Raw genomic sequence first — 16,306 nt, forward strand, 5'->3', positions numbered from 1 at the left:
CGTATATGAAAGGGGCTGTCCCCTCCTCAGCGCCTCGCTCTTTACGCTAAAGTTTTTTTGTTGTTTAAAAAAGATAAATGGTGAGAAAGTCAAACTCCAGCAGCTTCAATGGCTCGGTCACGTACAACGGATGAGTCAATCCCGTCTCCCGAAAATGATCTTCGAATGCCAAATTCACGGCTCTTGTCCACTGGTCGTTCCCCAAAGAGGCGGAAGGAAAACTTCAGACCTCACCGCCTCTCAGACCTTCTTTGCCTAGCAGAAGACCGCGAGGCATACAGAAGCCATTACGAAGAAAGAGGCCCAAAGACGACCTTCAAGGACGGACGAACTTAAGTTAAGTCAAGTATACACACTTATTGGTTGTTTAAAGACATAATATTTATAGTCATATTGTATTATTACAATAAGCACCACACATCAAACATATTTTAACTGTCTGTTTTGCAGTGCTAGTCGCTGTTCTTGAATTGCATCAGCACGATGACATAGGTGGCAAGGATTGATGCAACCTGAAAAAAAATATGCATATCTGAGCTAAAGCTGGGTTATGACAAGAGTAAATTTCACGTCAAGGGCCAGATGTTACGACAGCAAAGGAGTGTCCACATACGGCACAACTAAAGGCAGTTATTCGTTGCACGGGTTGTCTTTCTTTATATTAATTACAAAAAAAATCAACTGAAAGTGAGAAGGAACATTAAAACTTAATATGAACACTAATTATTACGTATATGAAGGGGGTTCACCTTCCCCCTCAAAACTTCGGTCATCACGCTTGAGTTTCGGTTACTATTGAGCAACGTCCCTCTGTATTTAAAGTTCAGTACCACGGACTTTTTGATAAAGTGAGGGCAGCGACCTACTAATTTCGAAACCCAAGAAATTTAAAGGTATAAAAAAGTTAGAGATGCTGATTAATAATTTCAGAGCCCAAGGACGTCAACAGAATTATTTAGGTAGCAACATATTACATACACATGGAAAGGGTAGTAGTGGAGCCCAGGGGCGTCGTTTCGGGGTGACAAGGGGGGGGGGCAGTTGCCCCCCAATAATGTGAAAAAAAAATATTATACATCCCATGGCCTTTGACCATCTAGATATAGACCCCTCTTGCCAACCCCCAATAAAAATGCCGGAGATTCGCCCCTGGTGGAGCCATTACTTGCTAAGCCCGGTGTAATAGGAAAGCTTCAGAATCTAGATGGAAGAAACATTGGAAAAAATATTTCATGGTATTCTAGCTGCACCCTTGCCCTCCAAGAAAATAAAACAAATTAATAAAAAATGAAAAAAATTTTTGTTTGTGTGTCCTTGGTTGTTATAATTAAAAAAAAACAAAAAAAAAAACAAACGAAACAGGAAATATTTCTCCCGTTCCCTGGCATCGAATAAAAAAACCTGCTGGAGATGCAAAATCACTTAGCTGAGACAGTTTCTAAGGAGCACTTGGAGCTTATTATCTCTTTATATTCAGAAAGATGCTACTATTCCCTGTTTTAGTTGTTAGCTTTAGTATGGTACCGACATTAGCCCCCTATTATTCATGCTTAAGATGTTCTTTTATCTTGATATGAGCAAATAGCTACCTCGATCATGGATTCCAAACGTCACTAGCCAGCAAGGCCGTACCCCCTCCTCCCTCCCCCCAAAAAATGTTTGTCTGTATTGTAAAAACGTAACAAAATGGATACAAACAAATTTTTTATGCGTTTTTTTTGTGTAGCCGCCCCCCCCCCACCCCCCAGAAAAATAATCGAGGGTAGGCTACGGCCTTGCTACCCAGGGCACTGAAAGTTCAATTTTAGTGAGAACCGTTTCCATAGGGTGAAAATTTGGTTCGCATCTGTTTTGAATCAAAAACAAAAATAAGCTTCACCGACCGGGGAAACTAAATAAAATTAATCTCGTTTAAAATATTCTTAGCTTCCTATATCTGTGCAAATTGAATATATATATATATATATATATATATATATATATATATATATATATATATATATATATATATATATATATATATATATATATATATATATATATATATATATATATATATATATATATATATATATATATATATATATATATATATATATATATATATATATATATATATATATATATATATATATATATATACGAGGGCTATTCAGAAACTAGGGAACGTTTTGTTATAAAACAAAACTGGGTACAGGAAAAATATTTTATTATATACATCTGAAAGAGTGACTAAAATGCTACTTTTCTACATAGTCACCAAACAAATTAAGGAACTTATCGTTGTGGTGTACAGGCTTCGAAATTCCTTCCTCATAGAAATCCACCGCCTGTGATCTCAGCCACTCAGTGGAGCCACCGGAGCTCGTCGTCGTCCTCAAAACGCTGTGTCGCTAGCCAGTTCTTCATCTTCGGGAACAAGTGAAAATCACTCGGTGCTAGGTCCGGACTGTAGGGTGGATGTGGGAAAATCTCCCATTTGAATGAGTCTCACGAATCCTCTCATCAACTTCGGCGAGAAGATCGTCTGTCACAGTGCTCGGGCGTCCACTCCTCTCTTCATCATGCACGTTGGTTCGGCCATTTTTAAACCGGATACACCATTTTCGCATTGAACTTTCATTCACTACGTCATTGGCATACACTTCGCACAGTTGTAGATGAATTTCTATCGGTTTTTGCTAACAAAAACCCTATTACGGACCGCACTTCACAACAGGCGGGATTTGAAATTGCAGCGTACCTTTTAAATTGGAATATGGGGCAAACGGGCAGCGCGGAGATGTTCTCGTTCTCACGACTGGATGCCGACTGAAGCTACGAGCACGCGCATACCAAAACATACGTGATCGCCGCGTGTCTAGCGGTGTCAGACGGAAACGTTCCCTAGTTTCTGAATAGCCCTTGTATATATATATATATATATATATATATATATATATATATATATATATATATATATATATATATATATATATATATATATAGAATATATCTCTATTTAAAGGGGTGCTCAAAGAAGTCTTATCTTCTTGAAGCTAAGTAATCAGAAATTTTTTCTTTCAACCCTATGCGTCAGACCGAATTCGTGTTGTGACATCACTTTGTTGCACCAAATTCTATTAGAGCTTGACTTACCCTGCAACCTAGCATGGTTAACCTAGTTTAGCTTATTCATCAAAATAAAGGTAATTAGATCATCTAGTTCGATTTAAATCGTTTATTAGTAAACAATTGATGAATCTCAATCGGAAAAACATGAATGTCAACAAAAAAATAAAGTAGATGGATTGGCTTATCAGTTTTAATATTTTTTTCCATTAGAAATTAGAACAACGCTTTGCTGCTTAGAGTCAATGAGAACAGCTATATTAAAATAAAAAAAAGAACCTTTAAAGAAAATAATTTAAAACAACTAACAAATAGAAAGTGGCATTATCTCTATTCTAACTATGGAAGACATACAAGGCTCATTTTTGCAGAGCTTTCTTGCAACATGTTCATTAGGGCTAACTCAATAAATCACCAGGTATGATACATCTTTTGAACCTCAACTTGAAGGAACAAAATGATGGCTTTGAAGAAACAGTCCTTACAATTAGATGGCTTCAGATTGATATGCAGCCATTTGAGATGTGTTTCAGGCGAGGAGATGTATCCCATTTTAGGCAGCCATGAGCAGCTGCGTACCAACGTCAGGATTGTAGACATGGTCCACACGTCTCAAAGTTACTTAGAAATGTAACCAACCAGTATCACTATTATGGACCAGTCCGCTTTCACACTGTAAACCGAATGAATATTTATGTAGGGTTTTAGAAACTCTACCACCAATCAGAAACTTGAAACAACGGTCCCATGGAATTCTGTTTGTTTGTGAATAAACAAATTTTAGTTACTTTGCTCATCAAGTCCTTTATAGTTCTCAATGGAGTGTTAAATTTTAAAAAGAATGCACGATGGTTTTGCATAGATACAGTAATTTTGCCTACAGGTTTAGCCATCATGAGCCATTGAAAACCTTTTGTTTCCAATTGGCCATTTGGCAGTATGAACCAACTGTTGACGAGAAATCAGTTACCTTATCCTGAAGTAGTAAACAAAAAAAATTCGGAAATGATTGGCTATCTTTTTCTAAGTTTGCTTAGAAAGCAAACTTATTCTGAATTTTAGCAAAGTAAATATTCTGAATAAAACTACCTCGACAGACGTAAATGACACCTTTGGAGTAATTTAGCTTACTCAATGTAGTAATTCCTTGAAGATATTCCGTTTTCTGATTGCATGCTCATATGCTTCCCTATTAAAAGCTAAATAGTATATAATTATTAAAACCTTTTGTCAAAGTTAGTATGGCTGTGAAATAATAGGCTTTCGTTCTACCTGAAAATTATGCAAAACGTAAAGAACTTGAAGAAAAAGTAAGAAAAAAATACGTCTCTTTACCTTACATTTTCATATGTCTGTTTATTGAAAGCTTAATTTTACACAAATGGGAAACATATAGTCAAAAAAATAAAAAACTATGCTTTCATTCTACTTGAAAACAGACAGCCAATGAAAATTATAAATAACTTGAAGTGAAAAATAAGGGAAATTGTGTGTATTTACTTTACATGGGAATATAAATTTTTATTCTTTGTCTTCATAACAGACAAATGGTTAAGTCTGTAGCCAAAAATAGCTTATCTATAGATGAAAATGCCTTTTTATTCAATCTAAAACCTGACATCCCAATAAAAACTATCAAGGGCGTCGGCAGAAAATTTTCCAGGGGGGGGGGCAGATGCCAAAATGATAGTGGTGGCTGGGTGACAGGAAATATATTTCAGGATATGTTTTCATAGGAATAAGTTTTTTTTTCTTAAATACTTTTAGAAAAACCTCTCAAATAAAAAGAAAAATTAAATTGCTTGCAAAATGAAACAAAATACAGTAAATTTTAAACGACAAGGATTCCTATCAAAGAGATTAGTTTTATTTAACCAATAATATATATAATTAATTATTATGGATTTAATCTTAAAAGAAAATCAAACTCAAACCAAAATTACAGAAAGATTTGTTGCTTCCGTAGATTATAACATACCTAGACTTTTCTCTGTGCAATTTCCTATGCTTTAGAATAGTTTACAGAAGAAGTAGAGATACTCAAAATCATCCTGCCTGCATAGATACCACGTTTTGATTTTAAACCGGTCATGTAAAAATGTACCTCTTTCATAACAGGACAATTCTCCCCCTATAACTTATAAATTCAATCCCTTATAAATTCAGATATTAAAAAAATTGAATTACGAAAAAAAAAAAAATTAAACATAATATCCATCTGCACGAGGCTTTAGATAAATGTTGAAAGAGTTAGGGGGACTAGGAGTTAATTAAAATATTTTACTATACACCTAAAATGATACATTCCCATATCTACCAGCAGACAGGTGGAAAAATCAAGGCAGGCCATCATCAGCCCAGCCAGGAAATTTCTTTGGATTGACAAATGCTTCTAGGAGCTTAGTTTTCAGCAATTTTAAATGGTAATATTTTTCTCTTTCTATTTATATGAAGTACTTCAATGCATTTAAACAAATGTATGTAATGTATTTATCAATAAGAAAATCCTATTGTAGAGGTTGTGAGATGGCTTCAGCTATGAAGAAGATCAAAAGTCTCACAGAACTTTCCTCCATACAAACAATAATACTCCTTTTCATCCACCGAAATTCTTTAGTAGTAATATTAACAAGGACTTTTTACCAAAATTAATCAGCCCATCGCCAATTTTAAAGTATATTCAAATTTTATCCAACATTGGAATTGTAAATTTAAACGTAGGACGGTGCTAGTCGACGTACAATTATTGATTTACACATTTTAAAAGCAATTAACCAGGGATTTGAGGGACCAGTACCTCAAATTATATCTTGGTTAGGGCTAGATATGATTTGGAAAACAATCAGAAGTTAAATAAAAAGAGCTTTTCAACTGAAAGCAAGGAACAGATTTTAAACCTATTTGAACAAATTATTTTGTATATGAAGGGGGCTGTCTCCTCCTTAGCTTCTTACTCTTTACTGAAGTTTGGCTTTTGTCCAAATTCTTTCAGACAATTTGAAATTGAAAAAAAAGGCTTTTCACAGCACTAAAAAACTTTTGCTTAATGAGCAAGGTGTTGAGAAGGGGGAAGTCCCTCTTATATCGAGAGTAATTTATATTTGTTTTAAGTTTAAAACTTGCTCCTTACTTTAGTTGAAAAAACCTTTTCTGTTTGATTAATCCCATTTCATAAAACTGTTAAGTTCTATGAATCCAATACTTTTGGTAACGCAGAAAAAACGACCAATATTCCAATGATCTCTGTTTGGATTTTGATGGTTAATCAAAATGTTCGTAGTAACGAAATGTAAGTAAGGAGCGACCCAGACCAATAGTAATTGAAACTATAAGAAAAGAATGTTGATACCAATAGAAATATCAAAAGAATTGGCTTATTATACTGATTCCAAATATATAAGTTTCATTAAGTTTGTCTTACCCATCAAAAGTTACGAGCCTGAGAATTTTTTTCTGATTTTCGAAACAGGGAGAAAGACCCCTTTGAAGTCATAGAATTTTAATGAAAATCACACCATCAGATTCAGCATATCAAAGAATCCTACTGAAGAGGTGTTAAGCTCATATCTGCAAAAATGTTGAATTTTTAATTTTTTACCAGAAGAAAGATTACGGACGCGTGTTTTTTTTTTATTTTTTTTACGGATGATTGTATCGACCCAGTGGGCATAGAACATCGGTAGAGGGCTCATTCTAACGGAAATGAAAATTTCTAGTGCCATTTTTAAGTGGCCAAAAAATTGGAGGGCAACTATGCCCCCTCTTACTCCACTTTTTTCCGAATATCTTCTTATCAAAATTTTGAGATAGCTTTTTCGCTCAACACAGTTGAAAGACCCTATGCCTTCATAGATAAAATGACCCCCTACAGCCCATGGGGAAAGTAGTAATCAATGTTATACTTCTACCACTTTATGTTCCATCCTGTGTTATTTGCCCACTTTACGTTCCCTGGCACCTTTCCATGGCAGATTACCAGACTGAATATTGCTAATGTTGTCAATTGAATATGGAATTATACAAAACCTACCAGACAAGTTTCCAGGCCAACCAGACATGTTTCTGGGCCAAGCAGACAAGTTTCTGGGTCAACTATAAGTTTCTGGGCCTTTACGTTCCATGGCACCTTTCCAGAGCATGTACCTATGAATTTGGGGTTCTTGAGTTCTTTCCTCTGCAATTTGGGGTCTTTTATGTTCCTTCCTTTGTTATTTGCTTGAAGCTATAGGAATTTTTACGTTATTTGTGTACGTCTCTACACCTTTTCAAAGACAGTGAGTCTAACTTGATTGGTGATGGAGATTTGAATAAAATGAATAGTTTTCTTGATAATTCATATTAGAAAGAGAATTGAATTAAAAGAAAATAGTTTATTTGAGAACATATTAGTGGATAAAAAATGAGTGGTGCATTTAAATTTTTGGAGATTAATGAAAGAGCTGACAACAGCAGCAACGATATACGAGTACCCAATGTGGCTGTGGAAATAACCGCTGGCTGTAGACTATGTCTTGAATGGGATACTATGTATGCAAGATACATGATATCTTTAAGAAAATTTAAACAGGAGGAGCAGCTATGTTTTGCTGGAAAAGTGAATATTCTCCATATAAATAAACTTCGGTCAGCATTAGATGTTTTATCGAAATATATTGATGAGAACAAAATACATCAGTGAATATTATTATTGTAATTATTTTCAATAAAATTGTTTCTAAATCAATGGTTTTTTTTCTTTCTATAGTAGACTAGCGTATATTTTTTAGATTAGAAAAAATTCTGGTTAGTCTGAATTTGATCGTGAGAGTGTTAGGACCAAAAAAAAAAAAAAAAAAAAATGGATAGATTCGAGAAAGAGCGAAAAATGGGGAATCTAGTTCTTATGGAAAAACGTTTGATTCTAGATGACGATTTTCTATAGCTGTCTATTCAAAGGAAGACATTTTCTCGGGGAATGCTTGTCAATATAATGAAAACTGATTCTCCATCATTAGACTATTGCATGAAGCTTCAACATCGTGGTCCAATTGCATTTACACAATTTATTGATATATTGATTACGAGACGACAAAATAATATTGTGGATATGCTTTTAAACATTAGTTTATAAATTTAGGACTTTTTTTTTCATCAGAAAGATGGTGCTCAAGGATGATTTACTCCTCTCTCTCTATATCTCTGACAATTTTTCGGTGTTGGTAGCTCAGTTTCATTTTGGCAGTGATAGTGTCAACACATGACAAAATGTTCCATGCATGTCCGTTATGTATGTACACACTGGGCTGCTGGTCATCAAGTGAGAATTGCACAATGATTGATGAGTATAATGAAAAGTGTAGATTATACAACCCGTGTAAATTGCATAGAGGATATGCAGTACTAATTAAAGGTTGTAATTCCTGTGTGGAAGAGGTGTGTGACTCTCATTCTCGGGGCTGCCTATGCTCCAATTGTAACTATGATATATGAAAGTAGTGGGGAAATAGATATGCTAGTGTGATTGGAAAGAAATGCTAAACATGATTGTAGTCTATTGCTACGAGATTGGTATCGTCGTGGTTTTGGGTTGTGCTCAGAAGAGGAATCGGGTCAACCATTCAACTGCTAGGACAACAGAAGAATAAGGTATTTGGTTCATCTCTGTGAAGATAATGGGGGCTACGATTATGATCCCATTGATTTTTATTGGGTAGTGAAGGAATGTGATTCGACACTTGAGGACACTGTTTGTGAAATTGCTTCAAATAAGCAAATTGAAATATATGAATTCTATAGAATGAATGCGAATAGTATCATTGACTATACAAAGAGATATGACAAGAGTGAAATAACGCTCTACTGTTGAAAATGTGACCCTGACTTTGCACTACATGAGGATCAGTACACTGTGAATTCAGATAATCTCCCTGCACTAGTTGTTGTTGACAAATACCTAGCAGTGGATGCAATCTAAAGAATAGAAAAGTCATTTTATCATGTATATAAATTTTTTTTTAACAATAAGCAATTTCAAACGCAGTTTTGAACATTTCATTATTTGGGTACCAAAGTCAATATTAAATAAGATTGTAAATATTATCTTCTGTAGAAAGTCGTTAAATCGAAGTAAGACAACTTAGATGTTGAGAAACTGCTAGTAGCTATAGCCAGGACATCTGAACATGAAAAAGAGTAGTGTATGAAAGCCACATGTCTTAGTCGTTAAATCCTGTACTCTTTGTTGATTTTGAATAATGGTTTTCCCACTACTTTCAATAAAGTTGCTGATGTTCGGAATGTAGAATATATACGTTAAGCCAAGAGGATAAAAAAATTCAATATTCTTTGCTGTTTGAAAGATGCATAGCCAATGGCCGGTCTTCAAAGTCGATGGACTGCTATTAACAATGATTAGGGTATTGTTAACACTTGGAATTTTTTCAATGAATTCCGAAAGTATGCAATAGGACTTGCATTGGGATGTGTATGGATTCATGCTAAATACGTTGATTATTTGGTTTGTGTTCATGGAGCAAAGTCTAGTAGAGCACTGCCTTCGGGTGTTAATTCTTAATAGGTTTCAAATTGAATTAATGATATTAGTGTGATACTCTCATTCAGAGCATTGGCAAATGTACATTCTAAACGCACAATCTCTGTTCGTACTATGCTTATATCTTTAGTCCTTGACAAGTCCAAAACAATAACCCCATGATTTTTGAAAATATTGATTCGGTTATTCCATTTTCAAATAGTTGAGAGTCATGATCTAGGGATTGCATGGTCAACTCGTACAGAATTCTATATGTTTTTTTGTCAAATGATAGAGTGTACAGTGGAATAACATTTACTTTGCACACAAGGCTAGATAGACCGAAAAAATTAAAATCGTGGGGGGATTCAGTCCAGGATCCAACGGCACTGCCCCTCTTCACAAAGGCCAAAGCCAATTTTGATGTGATTTGTCCATAGATAAAGGATGAATCGCTATAGTTACGAAAGACGGTTGCAATCTGATGTTGATTGGTGATCGTATGGGGGACATGAAGTTTAATAGTGTTACCATTATCTTTTTTCTTTTCCGATGCCAATGCAACCGAGGTCATATCCTGTTGTTTTTGGACGTGGAGAATGCCGATGCTATAATGAGATTTGCATCGGGTGCTGCAGGAAGTGTTTTTCTCAAAATGAAATTCGTTGGGGCCAGCTGTAACTTTATGTCAATTTTGACATTTGGGGGTAGCCATTGGGATATATTGAATATCTCATGATTTAATTTTCCATCCAGATGATACTCCTGGGTCACTACGGTAGTCAATTCACCATTAGTATCAACATCTGATTGATTTTCATAGCCTAATGACTGTCCTCTCAACTCCTTGTATGCCTTTGAAGTGATCATCATACATTATGTTTAGCTTGCACAGTATGATAAATTATTACTAGTGCTCATCAAAGTACAATTAATAAATAAATTGATTTTTATTAATAGGTTATTAATAATACAGTTCTCGTAGGAGAGACCATCGCCGACATTTGGAATTGTATTATCTAACTTTTTCTTCACCACAATATTTAAATCAATAAATGTTGACAAAAAATCAATGAAATAGTCTTCATTTGAAAATATTTTAAAGTGTAGGTTCTCCAAGAGGGGTTGTTGGGGGTGAAGTTGTTCAAAATACCTATAATTGACACTGACATTACAATTTCCAACATTGTATAAATTCAATGAAGAACATCTTGATTGATATGCGGCATTTTTGGGGATATATTTCATATTAAGAGGAGAAATCCTTCTTTTATCTAACAATCTTTTTCTTCTTCTTCTTATTCTGCTTATTTTTCTTCGTTGTTTTAGTTCTCAAAGACATTGTTGATGTTCGTTGATTCCTGATAGGTTAGAGACTGATTGAGTGAATGAAGCGAAACCATCCTTTTCAATCCCTCCCCATTTTGTCGAGATTTTAGTTGCACACCAACGGCTCTTGCTGAAGATCTAATATTTTCATTAACACTCTGCTTGAAATTCTTGCCCGACCCCCAGTCCTGTAGTGTGGAGGCAGCAAAATTTGCTGCAGCAGGTACAAGATATTTTCTGGCAAGGGGTAGTGCAGAACGAAATAGCCTAGCAAACCAGATACCAAGACCATAGCCAGACATTGTAGTACACCCTTTGTAGTAGTCCAATTAGGTGCCTGTTTGACGTGGACTCAAAGAACCAGCATAGTACTTCGTATTGTGACAGAGATATCGAATTGTCATAGAGTTCATCTTACGTGTTTGTTTTGTTGTTCACTATGGGTCGAAAATGATGTTTAATCACTGCTAAGCCTTTCGTTATTACTGGAGGTTTGCCCAATTTACTTCTTAGTGTTAACTGGAAGAGTTCCAAATACGAAGTGTTTACATGAACATACTGAAGATGCTTTATATTGTAATAATAAAAAAGTTCATGCGTTGTTGTTCGTTCAAGAATAAATAGGAGGGGGATATTTGAATTACCGACTTTCGATGTTATCGCAAAGAATACATATAGAAATATGAAAGAGTCCGAGTCAATACTAGGTGGATGATCAGCAAAAAAAACTAAAGCCATCCCGTAAACAGTGTAACCATTTTTCTTATTGATAATATTCTGGCTAAAGCCGAGAATGTCTCTCAAAGTATCATTGAGGATAATTATTTCAGTTTCAACAGGTGTAATAATGTAAATCTTACCAAGTTCAAATGAATAATAAAAATGGAATTTACTGTTTATGAGATGCGAGATTTTTTTATTGACTATACGACACAAATCAGTCATACTATCGTATTCGATATATTTTAATTCAGCTTGGGTATATTCACTATTTTTAGATGCTTCGACCCATGCTTAGTCGATGTAGTTCAGCCCTTTAATAGTCCAATGAAATGGTATAAATTTTATATAATACACACGGTTCTTTCTCAGGATTTCATAGGTATTTTCGATAATACAATCAACGAGAGCCACTCATGTTCACCGTCAAATTAGATGGCGGGGGAGAGTTTTGTCTAACCGCATCTTGCTGTAGTCAAGTCGCGTTTGAACGAAATGGAAGCATTGCACATGATTATTGCGGAGAAAAACCGAGGCATTGGGAATATCTATATCACTGATACAAGAATAAAAATAACAACGTTAACCAAGACCTCATAAAAGTACCTGTCTCTTACCACTGTGACTAACTGTCTTTAATGTCTTTTCAAATTGGTAGATGTCGCTATTATTTTTAACGTTTTATAATTCACGGTCATAAAATCCGCTAAGAATCTCTTCGTCTTTGGTACCATGCTTATCAAAAGTAATGGGCTTAGTTTCCAGGATTTTTGCAGAATATTTCAGCTTGGGGGATCGATAGTTAGTCTAACTCTCATAAAAATACCCTTCCCTAATAACTAGAAGGGTATCACCGCCATAGAATATATTTTTCATCTTGACAATTGATTAATTGGACTATTGCGTATGAAAGGTGTCAATTGTATAATGATCAGAATGGTGAACTTCCGTTGGCGTAGAGTTGGACAATGATCGATGAGGTCGTTGATTATAAATTAACATGATTTTATCAAGATTATGAATAAAAGTGGATATATTTTTCAATATAAAATATCTTTAAATTAGAATTAAAATAGTTCTTATCAATAGTTCGTCAAATAAGGCTCTTATAGGACTGTGAATAGGATGGAGCAATGTAATATGTTTCTTTCGTACTTTTTCAAAATGTTGATTAAAAAATTCACTACCGCGATCCGTTTAAATTTATTTATATGAATCATGTTAGAGAATACTTTCAATGCCCTGAGCAACTTCAACACCTTTCTTTGATCGCAATGCAATTGTATATGCATAGCTACAAAAAACACTGATTGCATGTACAATGTACTTGTATGGTGTATTGTGATGTTTTAAAAAATGATAAAGAGTCAGGAGATCTGCTTGCATTATATGGACTGGGAAAAAGGGTTTAGTTTTTTAATATTTACTAGCATGAATTCTAGGATCCCTCTGCAAAGTTTTACTTCATTCATTTTGCAGATTGTCATTCGCAGTTCTAGTTTAAAAACCAATGACTTCGATAAGAGTGACTGAGAACCTTAAACTCCCAGCCTAGCCAAAATTTCCACAAATATCCTTCAGAAATTCAACCATTTTTGATGTAATCACGTTGTGTTGCGACCGCTAACCTTTCGTGTGCTGGCTGTTGATGGTGGAGGTAATGGTGACGTTGATATGATACGTTTTTGCTTTTGTCTCGCTATCAGTGGTGTGCTAGTATTTTCTAAAAGTGATTTAAAATCGTCTTCTTCTTCTACTTCATATTTTAATGGTTTAAATGTTGTTGTCGATAATAATGATGAAGAACGTTCATTTAATTTTTTTAGAAATTCTCTATTGCTAATAATACTTTTTGGGAAGTTTATTGTATTTAGAAAGTTGTATAGATGCGTGTCAACTAATAATAGTCCTTTACAATTTGTAAGCTTGTCTTAGAATAAATTAACTAGATTAAAGCTCTTACCACAAATAGTAATTCCTTTCCCGTTGCTCTCAACCGGAATTTTATGTTTATCACTTTTCAAGATATGGGCTAGTTTTTACGTTCTTTTTTCAAGCAATTTGCTCTGCATTAGATTTCCAATTTTAAAAAAAAATGAATTCAAATACACCATCTTTAATTGTGTTACAGCAGCAGTAGACTCTTGAGGAGATGATTCTTTTTTGCGATCAGTATCGGCAGCAGCAGTGGGCTTCGATCGATGGGACTTGGGTTTGTCCACTCGGCGAAGTGCATCTTGAAATAAAAGCAGTTTTTATCATCCTCAATACTTTCATTGTCAAGGAATTTACTCAGATTGTTCTCAAAGTGTTCCACGGGTGAGAGAGCGAGTTCTATTGGAGTCAATTTATAGGGTTTTGCCATCTAGAGAAAACTGTTTACAAGTTCGGCAATTATTGGCATGAAAAGTGTGAAAAAGCTACCGCCCGCCTGAAGAAGTCGTTTCCTTTTAAAATTCTTTCCTTTCTTTTTAGAGGCCCCTGTTCGTACAATGGAACGATGTTGCTTTGCCTGTTGCTTAACTACTTCTGGCAGTTGAACATTACCCTCGGTCAAATTTAAACAAAGTTCAGAAATTAGATTAATGAAATCATTGTCAATACCATGTTTGAGTATGGATTTTCTAGGCGAAGGTTCGGAAGTGCTTCTAACTGAAACTATATGTGTATTTTCATGAATTTTCTTCAGTGTTATTATATTGACTACTAGGTCTTTATTGTTTACACAGGGAGATATATTGTAATTTCATTGTCGAAAATATCTGTGACTACACGTAGATCCTCGGGTGTATTTTGATTAAGATCCAATAGGATATAACCGTGTGGTTTATTAGTTGCGTGATTGTATGCTGAGAGCATAAATTTAGGGACTCCTGGATGGATCTGTTTATTGAACTTCATTAGTAAGCGAGAATCACGAACAACTCTGTTGATGATATATTAGGTGCAGTTTAAAGCAAGTGTTCGCATTAATTTGCTCTGATGAAAGAGAGTGTGTAGAACCAGAGTAATGGAAATCTGTTCATGATGAGAGGGAACAGTGAACAGTTGTAACATTTGCTGGGACCATTGCTCCATAGATTCAGCAAGATTGTTTATGATCAGCCAAGTTTTTAGTTCAAAAAAGCTGGAAGTGTCAAGCCCTGGTATTAACTGTATCGTCACCGAACCTGTTATGGCAGCAATTACTTTTATTTTATCATATGCCTCCTGCCAAATACTATGACAATAGAATATTTTTTTGGCTTTTCCACGAGCATTTTATCACAATTTTTAATTATTTTAGTTAAGAGTATTGTTTTGCCCGACATTGACGGCCTACACTGAAACGATCTGAATGATGTTTTGAATTGATATATTTTTCCTTGAACAGTTTACCGGGACAAATAAACCTAGACTATGGTTGTCTAATGACTAATATATTTTTCTAACATTCTGTTCAAGAAGAAGACGAATAAAGAATCATATTTTCTTTTATTATATGCATAAAAAAAAGTAACAATACTTAAAAAAAAAGCACATTAAATATGAAAAAATACCCTTTTTTTAAATTTATTTATAAAAAAAATACAGCATTTATATGGGCACACAGAGAGAAAAAATACTTAAATAAATTCACTTTTTTTTTGTTTATTTATAGAGAAAAAATACAACATTGAATTAAAGCACTTGAAAAAATATCGCTTTTTTTAATTTCAATGAAACATTTACAAAAAAAAATCTGCTCTAAGTAAAAAAAAAGATAACTTTGATAGTGGCAGTGCGCCCCCCCTCGGGCCGCGAGCCCCCCCCCCCCCCAAAGGCCGCGAGGCCCCCCCAAAGGTTTTAGGAAAAAATTTACAGGACTTTATTCAAACCGAGACTTTCCCTATGGATAACACATTCGGCCCGGTCTGAAGTTAAATAGTGTCCAAGGGGGAGGGTTGTCACACCGTCTTGACAAACATAGAGCTTGTCGGAGATGGTACTCATGGCAATTTTTTCTACATTTACAGTAAAGTTTCTGTTGTTGAGAGAACGAATTGCCACCAATTTGGCTCGTGGAATTGTATTTTGAACAATGCAATTCCTATAAATGTCCATGCCGAAATTCTTATCCACATAGCGCGTGGGCACTCCTTTGCAACGTTTCTTGATTTCCTCGTCATGTGTCTGTATAAAGTACACCTTCGGACCTACAAACATACCATGGGAAATCAAGTCGCTTCCCATTTCTGACTTAAAAAAGAAAAGCTGATTTTGCGCCCGACGTTTCACTAGCTCTGGGTAAAGACCCCCCCCAATTGGTGAGCTGATAATTTCACCGTGCGCCAAATCATCAATTAAATTTGGGGTTTTTACTTTTAACAGTAGATAATCCGTGTCCCCGTAGCAGACCTCTACTTGCCCCTTTTCCGGCCACTGTACCCTAGCCACATTGTAGTAGAATTCCAACATGAGCTTTTTAGAGATCTCCAAGATAGCACTGCTTGCAGTAATACTTTTATTCAAGACAATGCGTCTTTTTTTCCTATTCAATAGTACCATGTCCGGGCCAATGATTGTGAAGGAAGTGTAATTTGGATCGGCAATAATTCGAGTACATTGTTCGGGATCGGTCACGACGTCACAACGATTCCTATTGCGAACACTCTC

At 35.1% G+C, this 16,306-nt stretch overlaps 1 protein-coding gene across 1 annotated transcript in view; it reads right to left on the reverse strand.

Annotated features, from left to right (window-relative positions):
- Positions 1-372: 372 nt before the first annotated feature.
- The window catches only part of LOC148950830 (putative gustatory receptor 28b), a 51,637-nt gene continuing 35,703 nt past the window's right edge, over positions 373-16,306 (reverse strand). Inside the window, exon 3 of the mRNA XM_089090031.1 lies at positions 373-512. Coding sequence (XP_088946157.1) covers positions 453-512 — 60 coding nt within the window. The 3' untranslated portion in view covers positions 373-452. The remainder of the gene's footprint in view (positions 513-16,306) is intronic.

Source organism: Artemia sp. Qi Xiang Cuo, chromosome 6 (assembly GCF_049724085.1).
Source record: "Artemia sp. Qi Xiang Cuo chromosome 6, ASM4972408v1, whole genome shotgun sequence".
In the NCBI taxonomy this organism is placed as follows: Eukaryota; Metazoa; Arthropoda; class Branchiopoda; order Anostraca; family Artemiidae; genus Artemia; species Artemia sp. Qi Xiang Cuo.